This window comes from Bombyx mandarina, chromosome 13 (assembly GCF_030267445.1).
Source record: "Bombyx mandarina strain Sakado chromosome 13, ASM3026744v2".
NCBI lineage: Eukaryota > Metazoa > Arthropoda > Insecta > Lepidoptera > Bombycidae > Bombyx > Bombyx mandarina.
Genome location: NC_143220.1, coordinates 13842445 through 13861794, shown reverse-complemented (window position 1 = coordinate 13861794; position 19350 = coordinate 13842445). Strand labels below are relative to the sequence as shown.

Below are 19350 nucleotides of genomic sequence, written 5' to 3'. Positions count from 1 at the left end.
CAAGACATGAGCTGAAGAGTGGAAGCTTCTATTGCATAACCGTTGTCCCATCCTTCAACCAGAAAGTACCTACGCGGGCAAGTGAGCAATCCCACTACGCTGGTATAATAATATATATAATAAGAGAACGTTGCTAGCTGCAGATTCTCCAACTTTTAGTCGTATTTCAAAAAGCACACGGGAAGAGATGGGATAGTGGCTATTCTAGATCAAACAGCCAAAATAATTCATAAATATGCAACACGCCTGGGTTTAGTAACTATTACAGAACTAAGCTAGTATTTATTTTTTATATATGACAGTGGTATAGCTTATTCAAAATTTACCGACGTTAACGATTTTTTATTAGCGTAACGCGGGAGCACGTGACGAAAAAAACTTATAGCGACGCTTGAAAGGCAAACGTGACTAAGCGACAATAACTGCTTTGTACATAAATGATAGGCAATAACCATATTCGATGCGCAAAAAAAATATATTTCTAGGTCTATTAAAATCATTTCAATCATACAGATAGATTCGTTAAAATAGATTTTATTTTCAGGTATTTCAACTTTAAATTAGTCTACTGTATAGTTCACGAATTGTCGCTTAGTCACGTTTGCCTTTCAAGCGTCTATAGATTAAAACGATACCTATTGTTACGGTGGTGTGCGAGAACGTTGTACTAAATCAGTACAACATTGGAAACCATTAATCACATGTGTACAACCTTTGGAGTGCTCTTCCCTCGAAGCCAATTCAGAAGAACCGTCGACGTACTTTGCGTGTCTCGGGCTAAAAACAGTTTAATTAAACTTAAGTTTTCATTCGAATATCATTATTATTTTAATCGATAGTGTGAGATCGATTTGTGAGAGGGTCATTGGATGGATTTCGTGAAAGAGGATATGTGATGAGAGGGAACGATGAGAGTACATACATGACGTATGATAGGTTTGAATGGAGAAAGAGGATCTTGATTAATAAATATGATTTTTCTTCAAGTGTTCGTCTATACTAATATTATAAAGAGGAAAGATTTGTTTGTTTGTTTGTTTCGAATAGGCTACGAAACTACTGGACCGATTTTAAAAATTCTTTTACCATTAGAAGCCGACATTGTCCCTGATGAACATAGGATACTTATTTTATTTTATTTTTTATTTATTTATTTTGGTTTCATGTCTGTTTTAATGTTTCCGAAGCGAAGCGAGGGCGGGTCGCTAATTTTTAGATAATTGTCTTATTTAATAAAAATTGTCGCCTTATATTTATTTCACATAAAGTTATTAAAGTTTAGAATCTATCGGAATGTATGATCTATCCGAAATATTAATATCCGTGCCAGATGGTCTTAATTTTTTTTACTAATTTCAAGGCGAAACTACGGAAACTGAATATAAAGTCAGTATGTAACCAATAGATTTCTTGTCAGTGAGCAAATCTGATACCCTGACAATTACCCAATCACTTACACATTACTAATGGTTATTCTACCGGACTGGTATTGAGCATTCCGGAAATTAGGTAAGAAAAATCCGATGTTGATATTGCTAATGTGGCGTGCAGCCATCATAGAACACACGATATCTGACAGAGGCCTGAATCTCGCTTACGACATTTTCATGATAAACAACAACGTTCGGACCGTCCACACGTCATTACGGATCTTCCCGATCCATTAACGGTGCTTTTAGATACCTCAAGCACTAACGAAGGGCTCGACGAGTAAATTATTATTAATTAACATGTTAACAACGTCGTCAGGCTTGAGCCCCGTGAGCTCACCTACTTGTTAGGTTTACGCTGAAATGACCTCTCAAGGCCATTAGGCTTAGGTACGAAAAAAAAAACGCTCGGACCGTCGGTTTGCCGAGCAATGACACCCGCTCGGTGGAAGATTTTTCCTCTGTCGTTAAACCCTCCACACCGACTAGATTCGACGTATTTTCTTATTAATAAAGATTTTTTATTTTTTTTATTGCTTAAATGGGTGGACGAGCTCACAGCCCTGGTGTTAAGTGGTTACTGGAGCCCCTAGCCATCTACAACGTAAATGCATCTCCCACCTTGAGATATAAGTTCTAAGGTCTCAAATATAGTTACAATTAGTTACAAAGTTATTAATAAAGTAAATATATCGCTTACAAAGTGTATGATGCGCTTGCGCGAGCTGCTCGACCGCCTCGGGCGGCAGGTTGGCGACGTCGCGCTGCAGCAAGCGTAGATCCAACTGCCGCTGCTCGCTCTCGTGACGGAGCCGCACGTCTCGAGTGTGCTTGACGCTTCGAAGTTCCGACAGCCTACACAAGGATATTCATAGGCATCCTTTATCGAACTTCTATCAATAACACTAGGTTAACCCGACCACTTATTTATTTTTTATTGCTTAGACGGGTGGACGAGCTCACAGCCCACCTGTTGCTGAAGCCCATAGACATCTACGACGTAAATGCGCCACCCACCTTGAGATATAAGTTCTAAGATCTCAAGTATAGTTACAACGGCTGCCTTACCCTTCAAACCGAAACGCATTACTGCTTCACGGCAGAAATAGGCAGGGTGGCGGTACCTACCCGCGCGGACTCACAAGAGGTCGTTACCACCACTTATATCTTATAGAACAATAAGGCCCACCTACTTTAAGCGGTTACCGGAAATCATTGCCATCACCCCGAGCCATGAGGTCTAAGAATTAATTTGCTTTATTAGCAGCTTTGATTTTTTTTGTAATACAGTGTGATTCTTTCATCGTAAAAGTCAGGTGTTCGATAACAACGTCGAATGCTAGAATAACAAAACAATAAAATAAAAAGACACGCCCCCTGTGTTGGAAACACTTCGGATCGTGAACACAATCTATTTCGTTTAATATTTGTATGAAATGGGATCGTTTGCCTACGTTTGCCGCTAGGGGCGCTGTTCCAACTGCATACAAAATTGGGCTAACTTTCACGCTATCGATATCGTTAAAAAACTCGCACTAAGCACACAGATCGCTACAAAAACAGTCACACAGAAGTTCTGTCAATTATGTTTTTTTTTATCCGCTATAATATGTATGATATTTTTTAAATATGAAGTTAGTACAAAGTCTACATTTGCGTAGACATGCCCACAGATTAGTGCATACCAAACCGGGCATCACGAAATTACGGTATAGTATACGACGATCTCGCGTATCTGTGGCTTTCAAGGATGACTTTCACGTTGTGTAAAATATTTTATACTAACTTGGCTTGCAACTTCGGTTTGTCTCCGTCAGGATCACTGACGCTACTGCTCCGTGAGGTCTGTCCTCTGTGAGTATCGACAAACTGCTGCTCTTTTTCTACACTGAAGCTGGGCAATTCCGATACCGTTCCTGGAATAGAACTTATTGACTCATCCAAACCGACAGCTTTGCACTTTGACTTCATCTCCTCAACAGATCTCAAACTATCAGAAAGTCGCAATTGCAACGTGTCCCTCTCTTCTAGCAATTGAGTCAGTTCCATGGTAAGTTCTTCACATCGAACATCTCTTTGATGCAGCATGTACATAGCTAAATCTAATTCTGCTCTTGGTACTGCGTCTAGAAGCTCTTTGTTCATAGTATTGTCAAGCTGTTCGTCCCTACCTTGTTTTGTATCTGAAGCAAACGAAACGTGCTTTTGTATTTTACTACTCGATGCTCTGACCATGTTTTGCAGATTCGTAATTTCGTCATTCAAAGTGACGATTTCCATTTCTTGATTTTCTAAAGCTGTTTGCATCTCGGTAGTTTTAGCCACTTCTTCTTCAAGAGCTTTGTTCAATTCGGCCACTTGCTTATTAAGACTGACGGACTCGGTAATTTTAACATTGAGCTCTTCAATTAATTTCGCTCTTTCTATTTCAGATTCTTTCTGCATAGTCTCATAATGATTCGAATTTTCATGCATTTTCAATCGTAGAATGGCTAATTCGGACTCTTTTTCATAAGTCAAATCTTCGATGCGCTTTTCATACTCCACAAGTTGCTGTCTAACATTTTCGAATTCATCATTTCTTTGCGTCAATGTTATGGTATATTCATGAGTTTTTTGATAAATTTCACTATCTTTTAATTCAAGTTGATGGGTAAGTTCCAATACGTTTGCTTCGGCATCATTAACGCGTAATTGTAACTGTTCGTTTTGAAGCTCAATTTCTTGACTACTTTTTTTAAGTTGCGCATTTTCTTCATTAATATTCAATATCGATTGTTCCTGCATTTGTTTATAGCTTTGATTCTCTGTCCTAAGATCTTTAATCTGTTTTTCGTATTCTTCTTGCTGTTCAAGAAGTTTATTTTCAAATGTAACCTTTTCATCTTCTATTTCAGACCTTAAAATTTCTAATTGATTAATTACATCCGCATATTTTTCTTGTAAATTTCGCAAATGTTCTTCTTTGTCTTGTAGTTTATTTTGCAATGAAGTTACTTGTTCCATGGTGACTATTTTATGAGTTTCTTCTTGTGTTGATGACTGCACACTATCCAACAATTGTTCATATTTTGATTCAAAGGCACTCAATTGGACACGGAGCTCATGTTCAGTTTTTTGGAAATCCGCCTCTCTTTGAGCTAAATGTTGTTTCCATAGTTCAGCTATTTCAAAACCTCGTTGATCCACAGCACTGGATATCGACGAACGTAATTCAGCAACAGTCGAAAGCAAATTGTCATTCTCGATATTCAATTGCTCTAATTTTGATTTCAATTGGTTTATTTGTTCTTGGTTTACTACATCGTGTCCTGTTAATTCAGTATTCAAGGTTTCGAGTTGTATAATTTTTGTATAACACTCTTGCAATTCCGTGTTGAGTTTTGCAGATTGTTCTTGTAGTACTGAACGTTCCTGTATAAACTCTTCCTCCTCTTGGACTTTAAGCTGTTCTTTATTTTTATCTTTACTGATAGATTCTAATTCTGAAATAAGGTTTACAACTTTTTGATTTGCTTCAGATTCAGATAGTTCTAGGCTTTTCAGTTTTTCTTCTAAAATATAGCAGCGTTCTTCTAATTCCATCTTATTATTTAAATCTTCTTCTTGTCTTGTTTCGTAAGTAATTTTCATTTTCTTATGTTCTTCTATCGCCTCGTTCATATTTATTTCTAGGTCACGTATTTTTTCGTTTAACGATACATTCATTTTCTCGAGTTCCGAGTTCTTTAATTGAAGTTCTAGTATATTTTGTTTTAAAGCCGAACAATTTTCACAAGATGACGATACCTGCTCTAGATTGCTTTTCAGATTTTGAATCTCTACCAGTAGTTTTCCTTGTTTCTCCAGCAAATCTTTATTCTGTAAGGTTAAATGTTCTACAATAGAATGAAGTTCTTCATTTTCCTTTTCTATTTTTACAATTTCTTCCTTCAGCTTGCTTTCGTCGCTCCACGGAGTCGTTTCAACTGAAGGTTGCGATGTTGATTTTGGTTCTCCTTCCCACTGTACTGTTGATAACTTATCATTAGCTTCTTTAAATTTATACTTCCATAGTTCAATTTCGTTATCTAATTTTTCTTTCATATCAGTTAATCTTTCATTAGCACTGTTAAATACTTCATTTTGTTTTTTAATGGACTCTTTTTCACGCTTTTCTTTTTTTAGTTCATTATGAGCTTCTTCAAGTTTCTTCTCCAAATCCTGAATATTTAATCTAAGCTCATCTTCTATTGCAGTATCCAGTAATGTAGATTGAGATAATTGCTTTGATATTTTGAGTTCAGCAGAGAGCACTTCGTTACTAGATTTGAACTCTTTTAACTTCTTTAATGCTTTTATTAATTTATTATTACTCGCGTTCAGTTGATCTTTCAAATCATCATTTTTATTTTTAAGTTGTTGAATTTGACTATTTAAATGTGACAATCCTGGTGTTGGATCTTCGATTTCCTCAGATTCACCTAAGCCCCATCCTTCGTCGGAATTGAATGGATCTTGTTCTGAAACATCTTCGTTGCCAAAGCACACGTATGCTTTCTTAGCTACCATTACCGGCTCAGAAATGGTATCATATTCACCTTTTCCAACAGATTGTTTCTGAATTTGTTCAGATGTTTTTTTCATTGCGTCCATTTTGAATAAAGGTGGTTCAGAATCACCTGAAATTATTTGTGATTCTATAGACGAAATATCAACATTGTTCGCATCGTCACTCATTGGCTCTATAGTAGATGAAATGATCATGCCTTCAGTTTTAGGTATATTCATTTCAAATGTCAGTTTGGTTTCTTTTAATTCTTTGATCTGATCATCTTTTTCCCTTACTAAAATTTGTAGCTCTTCGTTATGCTGTTTTGAATCAAGCAACTGCTTTGAAACTCGCTGCATTTCTTCTTCCATATTTTCAAGTTTTGTAGTAAATTGGGCTAATTTACTTTCATAATCTGAAACCATAGACATGTAGCTTACTTGAGCGTTATTTATTTTTTGGTTTAACGCTATTATTTCTTCATCTTTTTGTTTAAGTAGTGCATTTAATTTATTAATTTCATTAATGTACTGTTCAGTATAGTCGGGTGATTGCGTTTGCTGTTTCTGTACATGTTTATCAATGAGTTCAAGATTCATTTTATTCAATTCTTCAACATTCATGTTGAGGTTTTCAATATTGTTTTTATATTCTTGCAACTGTACTTCCAGTTGTGTTACATATTCTATATTTTTTTCATATTTCTCATTCAGAACTTTCTTATCTCGTATAGCACTCTCTATTTGTGTGTTAAATTCAATTTCTAAGTCCTCAATTTCTTTCTTTTTCTGAGCAATTAGTGTTTGATGTTCATGTGTAATTCGTTTTAAATTCGATTCAAGGTCACGGAGTTGAGTTTGATATTTCGTGCTTTCTGACTCGGCCAAATCAGTTCTGTTGGCTTTTTCAACTAGAGCATTATAGTGTTGCTGCATATCTGATAGTGATATTTGAAGCTTTTGATTTTCTTCTAGCAGAATTTGGTTTTTCTTCTGAAGTTCTTTGTTTTCGTGTTCAATTTCAAGTAATTGTTTTTCGACAACCCTGTCGTGATCCATAAGAACAGCCAGTCTATTGACCAATTCGTCTTCTTGAATTGTGTACTCACTGTATGCCTTTTGTTTTTCTTGCAAATGACTACCTAGCTGATCTGCTTTACGTTCTAATGAATATCTCCTGTCTTCCATTACGGCGATACTTTCCTCTAGACGACAAATCCGACTCTTGTACTTGCTTAATTCACTCTCTAGATTTTCGATGTATAAATCTCTTTCTTGGATTTTAGCATCAATGCCAAATTGCGTTTGGATTTTCGACTGCTCTTCGTGATTTATTTTTGCAAGTAACTCTGAAATCTGATTGTTTTTCTGATTTATATCAGCTTCTAAAGTAGCTATTTTTGTAGTGTAATTAGTATTATTTTTTTGCTCTATTTCGTGTTCTACTAACTTTTTGTTTAAATTTTCAATTTGTGTTCTAAGAATACTATTTTCCTGACTACTACTTGCAATTTGCTCTTGCAAAGTAGCTATTTTTTCAGACGAACTGAGTATTTCTTCCGAAGACTGTTTTAATTTCTCTTCTGATTTTAGTATTTTGTTTTGTAATTGTTGAATATTATTCGATTGTTGTTGATCTAATGATGCTTTTATAGAATGTAAATGGTCAATTTCTTCCTCTGCGTGTTTTAATTTATCTCGCAGCAGCGGTAATGTATCAACCTGAACAAATACGTTTTCTAGTTGTTCATTTTTTTCTTGTAATTGCTTTTGTGTTTCATGTAAAGTATTTTCTAATTCTACATACATTGCGGATTTTTTCTTTATAGTAACAGCGAATTTCTTTAATTTTTCCATTATTTCTTTATTTTTAGATTCCAAAACTAATAATTCCTGTGACAAGTTTTGTTTTTCAGTAGTTAGTTCATTTACTTTATGATTTGTTTCGTCCAATGTACGCATTATATCCTTAGCGTATTGCTCTTTGGATCCTAAAGAATTTCGTAATTTTTCATTTTCTATAGATTCTTTTCTTAACTGAAGCTTAATTTCATGTATTTCTTCATCTCGTTCTTTGTTTTGATTAACTAGTGCTGTCATTTCTTCCGAGTGCATGTTTTGTTGGGCTTGTAATTCCTTGATAAGTATTTGTTTTTCCGCGTATAGTTCTTGCAATTTTTTTAATTCACTTTCTAAGCTGATATTTGTATTTTCTAGAACATTCTTCAGTGTCATTACTTGTCCCTTTTCTTCTTCCAATATTCTTACCTTATCTTCAAATTCAACCAATTTCTTTTGTAGTACTGCAATTTGCTTATTCAGTGACTTAATAACATCAGCATTTTGATCTTTAGCTTTTTCCTCTTCGAGCAGCTCAATGGTTGATTTTAGTTTTTGCGAAACGTCATTTAGTTTCGTTACCTGATTTATGTATTCGTTTAGCTCTTTGTCTTTTTGTTGCAACGTGTTTCCTATGCTGTAAATTTGTTTTTCATACTCAACTAGAACTGTTTCAAGTTCGTTAATTCTGGTATCTCTGGCATTAATAGCATTAGAGTAGTCACGATGTAATTTTTGTACTTCTTGCTGCAAGCTGTCGTGGGCCTCTTTGTATTGTAATAGCTGTTGCTCAGATTCCTGGTTTTTATTAATAGTTTCTATTTCTTGTTTCAAATGTTGATTTTCCTCTTGTAAAGACCTCAATTTATTTTCTAAACGGCTATTACTGTGCAACAATTCATTTTGTTTTTGCTGATGTTCTTCCAAAGATAATATTTTCATTTGGCAGTCTGCTATTTCATCTTCCCTTTCCTTTATGGTGTTCTTTAATTTGAGTATTTCTTTTGTTAATTGTTTGACTGATTTCGTTCTGTTAAGACCTTTTTCTCCAATTGATTTTTCGTCAGGCTGCGATTCTAATTGAGAAGCTTCTGTTGCCTCTTCAGTATTTAGTGGTTTTGTAAACTCTGCTGTTTCTTTCACTATTTCTATCCGTTCATGTTTTAATTCTTCTATTTGACGAGTGAGCTCATGATTCAATTCTTCTAGCTTAGATTTTTCATTTTTCAGTGTTTCAATGTTTGTTTGCAATCCAGCACACTTATTGCTCAGATCAGAAATAGTTTGATGAAGTGTTTCATTCTCAACATTCAATTTATTTATTTTGGCAAAGATCTCATCTCTTTCGTGTGTTAACAAATCGATCTTTTTGTTTAAGTCAGTACTTTGCTCTATTAGACAATCAATGTTTGTTTCGTTAGTGGGAGAAATGTTCTCTCTGTCACATTCATCATCTTTACTCAGCGCTTTGTTGTATTCTTCAAGCTCTAACTTTTCTTGGGTAGTCAATGATTCTACTATTTCGATAGACTCGGCTGAACTAACTTTCTCCGCGCTCATTTTTTCCGATTTGTCAGTTAATTCCATGTTTTCTTGTATGTAATTTTGCAATTTATTCATTATATCTTCTTTGTCATTTTCTAAGTCTTTAATGGTTCCATACAGCTGCTCTTTATCCAATTTTAGATTTTCTATTACCAATGCCAATTCTTTTTTAGACGCACTTAAGGCATCAATTTGCTCTTCCAAGTGTACTGATTTAATTTCTGAACAAACTTGATCACTTTGAAGTTGAGATATATCTGCAAGCTTATCCTCTACTTCGTCATATTTTTGTTGTAATATATGCAATTCTGAAACAGACAACATACAGTAATATATTGTCTTCTACCAAAACAAAGTAAATCTTATTGTTAATTGTACGAGTAATTGTATACCTTGAACTAAATCAAACTTCTGTGATTCTAATAGACTAATTGCCTTTAATCTAGTCTCGGCCAGATTCTCCATTTCTATCATTTTCTTGTAAACATCAGATTCAATCACTGTTAAAAAAAAAAATTGTTCACGTATAAATGTGGTTCTAAAATTACCAACCGAAGTGACATAAACTAGACTCGAATACTTACTTCTACCACTATCATAGTCTACAAGATGTAATTGTAAATTACCCTTTTCCTCCTCCAACTCAGCCACCTTTTGTGATAGGTGATGTAGTTCTTCAGTAAGTCTGACAATTTCTTTGTTTGAATCAGATACTTTACTGAAATTATCAATTGTTTTTTGCATTTGTTTTAATTTTAATTTGTGGTTAGATTTCACTTTTATCATATTTTTATTTGCAGCATCAATTTCATCATTGAGCTGAGTGATTTGCTTCTCAGCCGATTTTAGTTTCTCTATAAGATCTTTTACATCGACATCTTTAATTTCATCATTTAGTTCTTGCTTTAATTGCTCTTGCACTTTTGCTTTCTCATTTACTTCCTCAGTATTTGTGCCAACATGGATCAAACTCGGCCCTTCCATATGTTGTTGGTGTTCCAACTGTAACTGTGCTATTAATGTGTCTTTACCTGCCAATAACTTTTCTTTTTCAGCCAGTAAAGTATCTTTTTCGGATATAACATATTCCTTATCTACAAGGTCTTTATTCAATGATTGAATGACCATTTCTAATTTTGCTACTTCATTTTTGTTAATTTTCTTATCTGTGTCCTGGCTGAGAGTTTCAGACGACAGCTGACTCCATGGAGACTTCATTTTGGAGGCTGTATTTCTACCACTTTTCCTAGATATTACAGGACTCCCTTTTTTACTTGGGGAGCTTACTGCTTTTGATTCAGTGCTCATTGTGGCTAGTTTATTTTCAAGTTCTTTGTTAGTTTGTCTAATTTGACAATTCAAATGTTCTAGTAATTCAATTTTTTTTGTTAATTCTGTCATGTTGGCTATTTCAAGGGAACCTTTCTCTTCTATTTCAGTTTTTTCCTCACAACTTGGTTCAATACTTTGTTTAGCCAACTCTTTGATTTTCTCTTCAAACTCTGTAATTTCTTTATTTTTCTGTTCTAGTTCCTGTGCTAATTTCGAATGTTCGAGACTGATTTCGAATCGGGCTGCTTCAAGTAATTTATTAGCTTCTTCTAAACTACTGATCCTCACATCTTTAGATTCAATATCTTTCAGTAGCCTTTGTTTTTCATCTTTCCATTCTGCTTCCATTGCAATAAAATTTTCCTGCATTTTTGTCATTTGCTGTTTCGTATCTTCTAACAAAGCGAGGGAATCTTTGTCTGAAAATAAATGTTTATTTTAAAGTGACTTTATTTTTATGGTACTAAGATAAAACTCTGAATTAAAATTTATAGTCAACTCCCCCTAAAAATTAGCTTACGCGTCGATATTTTTATTATCATAGATAGCATCTATGATAAGTGAATAAGAAAATAAGATAAATTAGAAAATGTAGTAATTATGGGCAAAGAAAATAAATAGGATGAAAGTCTGAATTGCACCAACAACAGACCCAAGAAAACTTACATTAAAAACTATCGAGAAAAGGGCATTCATTTATGAATAATTTCATCTTTTTATGTCAGTGTTTTAGTGTAAAATAATTTACCTTTTTTGCTTAATGTATCTGACATGAGTGTTGTCGCTTTATTTTTAGCTTCTATTATTTGATCTTTTTCATTTATTTTTTCTTGCAAGTCTAGAATAGTCGTCTCCATAATTTTCATCTTGACTTGCAAAACACTTAAGGCGTTATCTTTTTCTTTTATTGTGTTACTTAAATGGGTTACATCGCCTAATTGTGTGCTCTGAAATTATAATGAAATACTTAGTCTGCGAAATTGACATTAGTTCATACTTTTTAATATTAGTGATCATATAAGCCTACTCAGGTTACCACCCTTATCCATATTTATGACAGAAAACAGTAATGTATTTTGGTTTGAAGGGATAGTCATGATACAAACCAATTAAGAGTTTATTGAAGACTAGTCTTAAGTTAGGTAAAGTCATTCACCCTGTGAACTCAAGTGAAGGGTTGGTAGCCACTTAAGACTAGGTTAGACTTCTTTCTTTTCACAAGCATATGGCCCACCTGATAGTGAGTGATTACTGTCGCTCATGGACGTCAACAATGCCAGGGGCAGAATCAAGCCGCTGCCTACCATTGAAAATGCCTACCCCAAAATGGAATACATTACAGCAAAAAAAAAAAATTTTCCCCTTATAGGCAGACGAGCATACGGCCCACCTGATGGTGAGTGGTTACTGTCGCCCATGGATTTCAGCAATGCCAGGGGCAGAGCTAAGCTGCTGCCTACTGAATGCTGTTTTATAACTATGTAGAGTATAAGCAATAATTACCTTTTTTGAATCTGTTTTAGTACTTGTAGTTGATTCCTTGCGGACAATGGTAGTTGAAGACCTTTTACTTAATTCTTTGTATTGTTTTATTTTCTCCATGAGTATTTCTTTTTGTTTTAAGGTATTAGCCAAACTTTCACTTATTCCAGGTACTGGAAAAATACAATAAATTAAATTTTTACTATGAAATCTTTACACCATAGAAATATAAGCAGTAGGCAGCGGCTTGGCTCTGCCCTTGGCATTGCTGAAGTCCATGGGCGACGGTAACCACTCACCATCAGGTGGGCCGTATGCTCGTCTGCCTACAAAGGCAATAAAAAAAAAAAATATAAATTAAGGCGATTTTATTTTCACAAATAAATTGTTTAATATCCTTGGTCGGTATCTTTCATCGTATCAAATAAGTAGATTCAATATTATTCAATAATTCTCTAAGAATATAGCAAAAGTTTTATGTTTTATATTCTTAAAACAATAATAATACACAGCTCTCCTGTTGACACCTGTGTAACAGTATAGATATGAGTAATTTCAAAGAAACAAAATACAAAATCATTTATTATCGAAACCAAATTACAATTTGAACAACTATGGAACTTACACTAGGTAAGCCTTGGTCATGAGCACTTTTGAAGTTGTTGTGGCCTAAAGGATAAGATGTCCGATGCTATGGTGTTGAGCGATGCACCGGTGTACCAATCCCAGGCGGGTACCAATTTTTCGAATGAAATACATACTCAACAAATGTTTACAATTGACTTCCACAGTGAAGGAATAGCATTTTGTAATAAAAATCAGGAACTCCCAAAATTATAATTTGCATAATTACTGGTGGTAGGACCTGTTGTGAGTCCGCGCGGGTAGGTACGACCACCACCACCCTGCCTATTTCTGCCGTAAAGCAGTATTGCGTTCCGGTTTGAAGGGTGGGGCAGCCGTTGTAACTATACTTGAGACCTTAGAACTTATATATCAAGGTGGGTGTCGCATTTACGTCGTAGATGTCTATGGGCTCCATTAACCACTTAACACCAGGTGAGCTGTGAGATCATCCACCCACCCAAGCAATTAGAAAAAAAAAGAATGATTGGAAAAGAAAATGCATTGTCATGAATATCACGTTTTACTACTACCTGCTTAAGATAAAATTATTTATTAAGATTTATAGTCTGTAAATCGACAGATGACTGATACCGAATTATAAAATAAGCATATAAAATACTCTACATACTGTTTAGAGCATCCTGCACTGACAATGTAGTTGAAGTATCAGTGGCTGCAGAAAATCCTGTTCGTTCACTCATGGTGGATGCCATTTCCAAAGATGTATCAGCACAATCATCATCTTCTAAAATTTAAATTCATACTAAGCTATTAAATTCATATTAAATACTGGGTTTTATCAAGATATAAATTGCAATATATTATATTTTAGATCTTGAGTGTTTTGCTCAGATTTATTTTTCATCTTTTGAAATCATTTATGTGGTTAGTTTAATAATTATTACTAATAACAATATAAAATTCCTAGAAAATTTAAAGTTTTTAAAAAGTTTTTTATATAACTCATTCATTTACTATAAAAATGAAGTAAAATTATTTTGAAGGACATTTCCTGAATTGAGTTATGAAACTAAATTCAGGAAATGTAATGAAATTTAGCAGGAATTGTATTGTAGAAGACACAAATGAGATATTTTAGTTTTGTTAACTTTATTTTCAATTATTCTACTGTAGGAATTTTTCAATGAATATTATTTCCAAAATCTAACCAAATGGACGTCCAAGTAACTCTGCGGTGGCTTTCCTATGTTCTTTGATACGCTTAGATACAAGAGCTGCATTCTCAAGACACTTTTGAGCTCGTTCAAATTTTATTTGTCGTTCTGATGAAGATGTAAATTGAGGAGTTGTCTGAAAAAATAAAAACTGATTAAGTATTATCTATTAAAGATGTATTATTATGGTAGCTGAATCGAAAATAATTTACAAATAAGCTGGATAACGATATACATAAGCAGTGAAACTAAAATTAAGGGGGTAATTTTTTGCAATTTGTTTACTTATGTCAATATGTTTACAATTTTTTATATTACCGTATGACATTAAATTATGACTATTACAGTTACGTATGTTCATTACTTAACTTACCCTTGTCGTTTTTACACTTCCCGCGACACTGGACACTTCACTGGAGGGCAGTCTCGCAGTGGTTTCCTCTGACAATTCCATCTCAGAGGGATGATCGATGTTTTTAGTGTTCGACATGGCTCACACTCCCTCAACATTAAGAATATGAAGTATTAATTACTGTTTTTAGCGAAACGGTTGTAATACCGTATATTTATTACGGACTGGTCCTGAAATCAAATTAGTATTCACCTTAATCTCTGAAAATTTAGCCACCACCACATAAATATTGTCAATTTGCCATGACAAAGGAGACTAATTGACATTTACCACGTCAGCATGTCATCAATGGTAAAATTATAACTTAATATCAGAAATGGCCAACGGTTTCGCCGACTACACTTTTTGTTTTATGAAAAGGTAGAAATTTTGATGTTCAAAAAATCGAGTAATTTTAATATTTAATTATTTTTTAGACTTCACATATCATTTACATTGATGGACTTGATGCTTAAAGAACTCTCTACCAACCAACTAAAGCTAAGGCAGATTAAATAATGTTAGGTGCATTGAAATATAAGTTAAACAGCAATATATATAAAAGAAATACATATTTACTGGGCATATCTGAAAATATATATAAATATATAGTTTATACAATATTGAAAGGAATACATGAACAAAAACTGATTATGACATGATGATTAATGAATAGGCGGAAACTCATCCCGACCGGAGTCCTCTTATCGCAAAGGCGTTCGATAAAGTCTGGCACAACGGTTTTATCAACATACTATATATCATGATCATGCGAGTGCCAGACAGACTAGTGCTCGTCATACAAGACTTCTTGTCGAATCGTACGTTTCGGTATCGAGTAGAGGGAACTCGGTCTCGCCCCCGCCATCTGACGGCCGAAGTTCCACAACCCACAAGGCTCCACGCTCTCCACGTTATTATTTAGTTTGCACATCAACTAGTGGAGATACTAGAACTAGTGTAATAGTTATGCCCTAGTGTAGTGTTCGCTCATGCGGTCCGCACTAATTTGAAACCCCTACAAGAACACCCTTCAAATCATAAAATCCCGTTTTTGCAGGATAGCCTGCGGAGCACCGTGGTTCATGAGGAACGTGGACCTCCATGATGATCTGGAGCTTGACTCCATCAGTATGTATTTTCAGTCGGTATTAGTGCGTCACTTTGAGAAGGCGGTTTAACACGAAAACACTCTTGACGTCACACCGGAAACTAATATACATACCTAATCCCGCGGACCCAATGGTAAACAGTCGACGTCGCCCTAAACACATCATTTCGGATCTTCACGATCAACTAACGGTGCTTTTATGTATTTGAAGTACTGGTCACAGTTCTCGTTGAACCCGTAGCTTGCGACGAAGGGTTCGGCGAGTAAACTAACCCATAGACACAGCCCACTGAGTTTCTCGCCGGATCTTCTCAGCGGGTCGCGTTTCCGATTCGGTGGTAGATTCTGTGAAGCACTGCTCTTGCTAGGGCTGCAAGCAACGTCCCCAGGTTAGAGTCCCGTGATCTCATCTAGTCGCTCGGTGAATCCAGTATGACCCTAGTATAGCTAGTGAATCTAGTAAAAAAGAAGCCTTTTTCTTTTTTCACAAATGTGATAATAAATATCACAGACATTTTCTGCAACTGTTTCTTATGTGCTGGTTTAATTTATATGAAATATAAATAAAAACACGAATGAAGGACAATATAAATTCACAAATACACTTATTACTACTATTTTATTATAAAAATAAAATGCACCATTAGGTTCACAGTTCACAGTTCACCGGATGTTGGGTTTTTGGGCTTGATCGAATTACACGATTATTTTTATAATTATAGAAGCCGTTCATAAATACGTCTTAGATACCGGAATAGTCGCATCGCTTGATCCGAATACCCACTTTAAATGATTGCTTTTGAATACACATTATTTAATTAGGTACCATGTGAATAATCATGTTGATCAAGCTATGGTAACTATATAAGACACCACCGCAGCGCTGATTCATCGGTTGAAAAATGATTTAAAACGAGCATGGAAAGTGACTTATTAACAATATAGCAAACTGTTATGTGTAAATGTTTTCAAGGTTAATAAATATATTATTATTATTATTATAACAATGACCGAAAAACCGGGTAAAAATGACATTTAAAAGTTGTAGTTGTAATATACTTAAATTTAATTCTTGTTAGTATTATTTGGAACATACAAAAGTATTTAGATAAAGATAAGATGTGAATAAGGGTTTTTTAGTTTAAAAAACACATGATTGTACAGACTGTGGTCCCTTTGCATATCCAATGAAGAAATTAAGAAAAGTTTAGTGTTGTGCAAAAGTCATCAATGTCATCCGATTAACCAAATCACTGAAGCAAAATTAATGATCGAAGGGAAATCCTGGAAATCGTAACCCACTGAAATTCTGTTAATATCTTTCCCCAAAGATTTATGCTTCCAAAAAAACTATAAAGCAATTCGATGGCATCCTCTCGTTTACAGGTATATATTTCTAAAGCTTAAATTTCATCATCTACATTACGATCTTATGGTCAATCTTTTTAGGTAACTGCGCGTCAGTTGTCGAAAACATTTAAGAAGAAAGGACGATTTGAAATTGGGATTGCGTCAGAGCTTCCACCTGCTTATAAAAAATTTTGGCGTGAGTGGAAGGTACTGAAGCCAGCAGCTGTACATTTCGTTCCTCAAGAAGGGAAATGGAAACGCGACGAATTGACTGGTGAAACTTATCCGATACAAAATGTTCCTATTCCTCTTAAATTCCCCGTTGAAATCAATGAGGGGATATGGGGAGGAGAAGCTGTGGTTAAAGGTAAAACTAACATTAAAGCATTGTAATGTGACTTAAATATATACCTAACTAAACACATACCATATTTAAATTCAGATTTCCTTGATCACACGCCAACTTGCGCAAATTATTTTTAAATAGCTTTGTAAATTGGAAGACAAACTCGACTATGAGCAATGTGATGTTAAGGCATTCTGGAGCCCTTAGGCTAAGTTTGTGCATCTCTATAATATTGAAAGCTGAGATAACATTAATGATTTTGTATTACTTAAATAAGATGACAGTCCAACTTATGAATAGTGGTTACTATTCAAATATTATTTTAATACAATCTGGTTTAAAATTCAAATATTAACAAGACAAAAATTATAGGTTTCCAAAAGCGTGATGATAGACGTCGCAGGGTACCTCACTACTGGGTGCCGGTACTGAAGAGAACTGTAGTAAGATCTGAAGTTCTCAATACTCATCTCTCAGTAACTGTAACGGATCGAACTATTAGTCTCATTAATGATCACTACGGGTTTGACCATTATCTACTGAAGACTCCTGCTTGTGATTTAGTCTCTGTACTAGCATTGAAACTGAAAAAACAAATATTAACTGAATTAATGAATGGATGCCCTAGACACGCTTATGACCCTAAAAAGCAGATGGAAATCTATGAGGAGTACAAAACTTATTTATCATCAGTAAGTTCTGGTTACTTAATGTACTTTAAGATTTGATATGTAAGCAAATATAATGATAGATTTTTTGCTTTATCTCGTATTAATGAAAGTCCTCATATAGAACATAATCTTAACAGAAGTTTCATATTTTGTTTGTTTTTTTATCAGAATTCACAATATCTGTTATACTAAAGAAGGAATCTATAGATGCTAATTTATTTGTTTGCACTACTACTGATTAGTCTTATTAACTTTGTAATATGTAGTAGGTTCAATTTCTTACTAGTCGAACCTTCCGATACTTCCTGGATGAATTGATTTTAATAATATAGTTGCTAAAATTTCACATAGTATTAAAGCAATTGTATATTTTAAATATATGGTCATTCTCTGCAGCTTAATGTCTTAAATTAAAACAATTCAATTTATATTTAGCCAGAGTAGAAAAAAAATCAAACTATTGCTTTCAGTATACGCCTGAAGAAATTGAATGGTATGGGCTGACATGGTATGAAGCACTGAGCAAAGTGGCAAAGTTAAAAGAAGCTGCTAATAAACCTATACCTTTAAAAAATGTCTACAGAAAAAACTTAGTAGAAAAGTTAAAATCTGCAGGAATTGAAAGTAAAAGTAGTTCTGCTGATGAAATATCGTAAGTACATACCAAATTAGATCTATAAACGACTAGCCGTTTGGAGATAACCTACATTAGCACCACCCCTACACTGTGTTTCTAAAAGGCGACTAAGAAAATCACTAGGGAATAGCAGATTTCTCAGAGTATTCTTAGGATGCTGTGATTGTCAACCAGCATTTGTTACCTGTATACCTCAAAGTTCTGTGTTTCAGTTTGAAGGGTTGAATGACCATTGCATTGTGTCTTTGACCTTATGCCTTGGGGTGGGTGGTGATACTTAGATTGTGATGTCTATGGCCTCCAGTAACCAATTAAGATTAAGTTACGGTTAGAATCTTCAACTGTCAACTCTCTTTTATTTCAATTTAACATACATTTACGTATAAACTGAAGCATTTATACAAACAGTTATTAAGCAAATTTACAGTTCAGCCATGGTAGATATTAGTGTATACAAATTGAGACACAAAATGACAAATGAAGTATTGTAAACTACAAGATATTCATTGCCACACTAAAACCTGTATATAACGTCTATGTTCTTGAGTATGGGAGGTTATTTTGGACTCAACATGTCTTTATAGGTGTGCCATATTACTCTTTAAATTAATAATTAGTGTTTTTTATTTGCAGGGCTACTACATCGTGGCTGTCCAAAATGAATCCTTTTGGCAAAAAAGATGAAGCATAAGTGCAATCACTAGACACCGTCATGTGTTTGAATAGTTTATAAATTGTTGTGTTAAATAGAATATTTAAAATTCAAAGTAGATGATGTTTGAGAATCATACAGTGTTTAATTGTTGACCAGTTTAAGAAGTGGATATGTTCTTAAATTTTGTTCCCAAATTGAATTTATTATTATTATTTAGCTTCTCATTTTA

The 19350-nt window shown here is 34.4% G+C and overlaps 2 protein-coding genes across 2 annotated transcripts; one reads left to right on the top strand and one right to left on the bottom strand.

Moving 5' to 3' along the window:
- Window positions 1–553: 553 nt before the first annotated feature.
- On the bottom strand, window positions 554–15172 carry LOC114241773 (uncharacterized). Its single transcript, XM_089732226.1, has 10 exons — window positions 14334–15172; window positions 13955–14096; window positions 13414–13530; window positions 12180–12331; window positions 11425–11623; window positions 9929–11095; window positions 9737–9844; window positions 3217–9652; window positions 2131–2285; window positions 554–777 (listed from the first exon to the last, which is right to left on the bottom strand). Exons 1-10 carry the CDS (start codon window positions 14448–14450, stop codon window positions 698–700), a joined length of 8673 nt encoding a protein of 2890 aa, XP_089588352.1. The 5' UTR covers window positions 14451–15172; the 3' UTR covers window positions 554–697.
- Window positions 15173–16590: 1418 nt separating this feature from the next.
- mRpL28 (mitochondrial ribosomal protein L28) lies at window positions 16591–19254 on the top strand. The gene is made up of 5 exons (XM_028172767.2): window positions 16591–16848; window positions 16912–17179; window positions 17531–17850; window positions 18300–18481; window positions 19100–19254. Exons 1-5 carry the CDS (start codon window positions 16828–16830, stop codon window positions 19155–19157), a joined length of 849 nt encoding a protein of 282 aa, XP_028028568.2. The 5' UTR covers window positions 16591–16827; the 3' UTR covers window positions 19158–19254.
- Window positions 19255–19350: the final 96 nt, after the last annotated feature.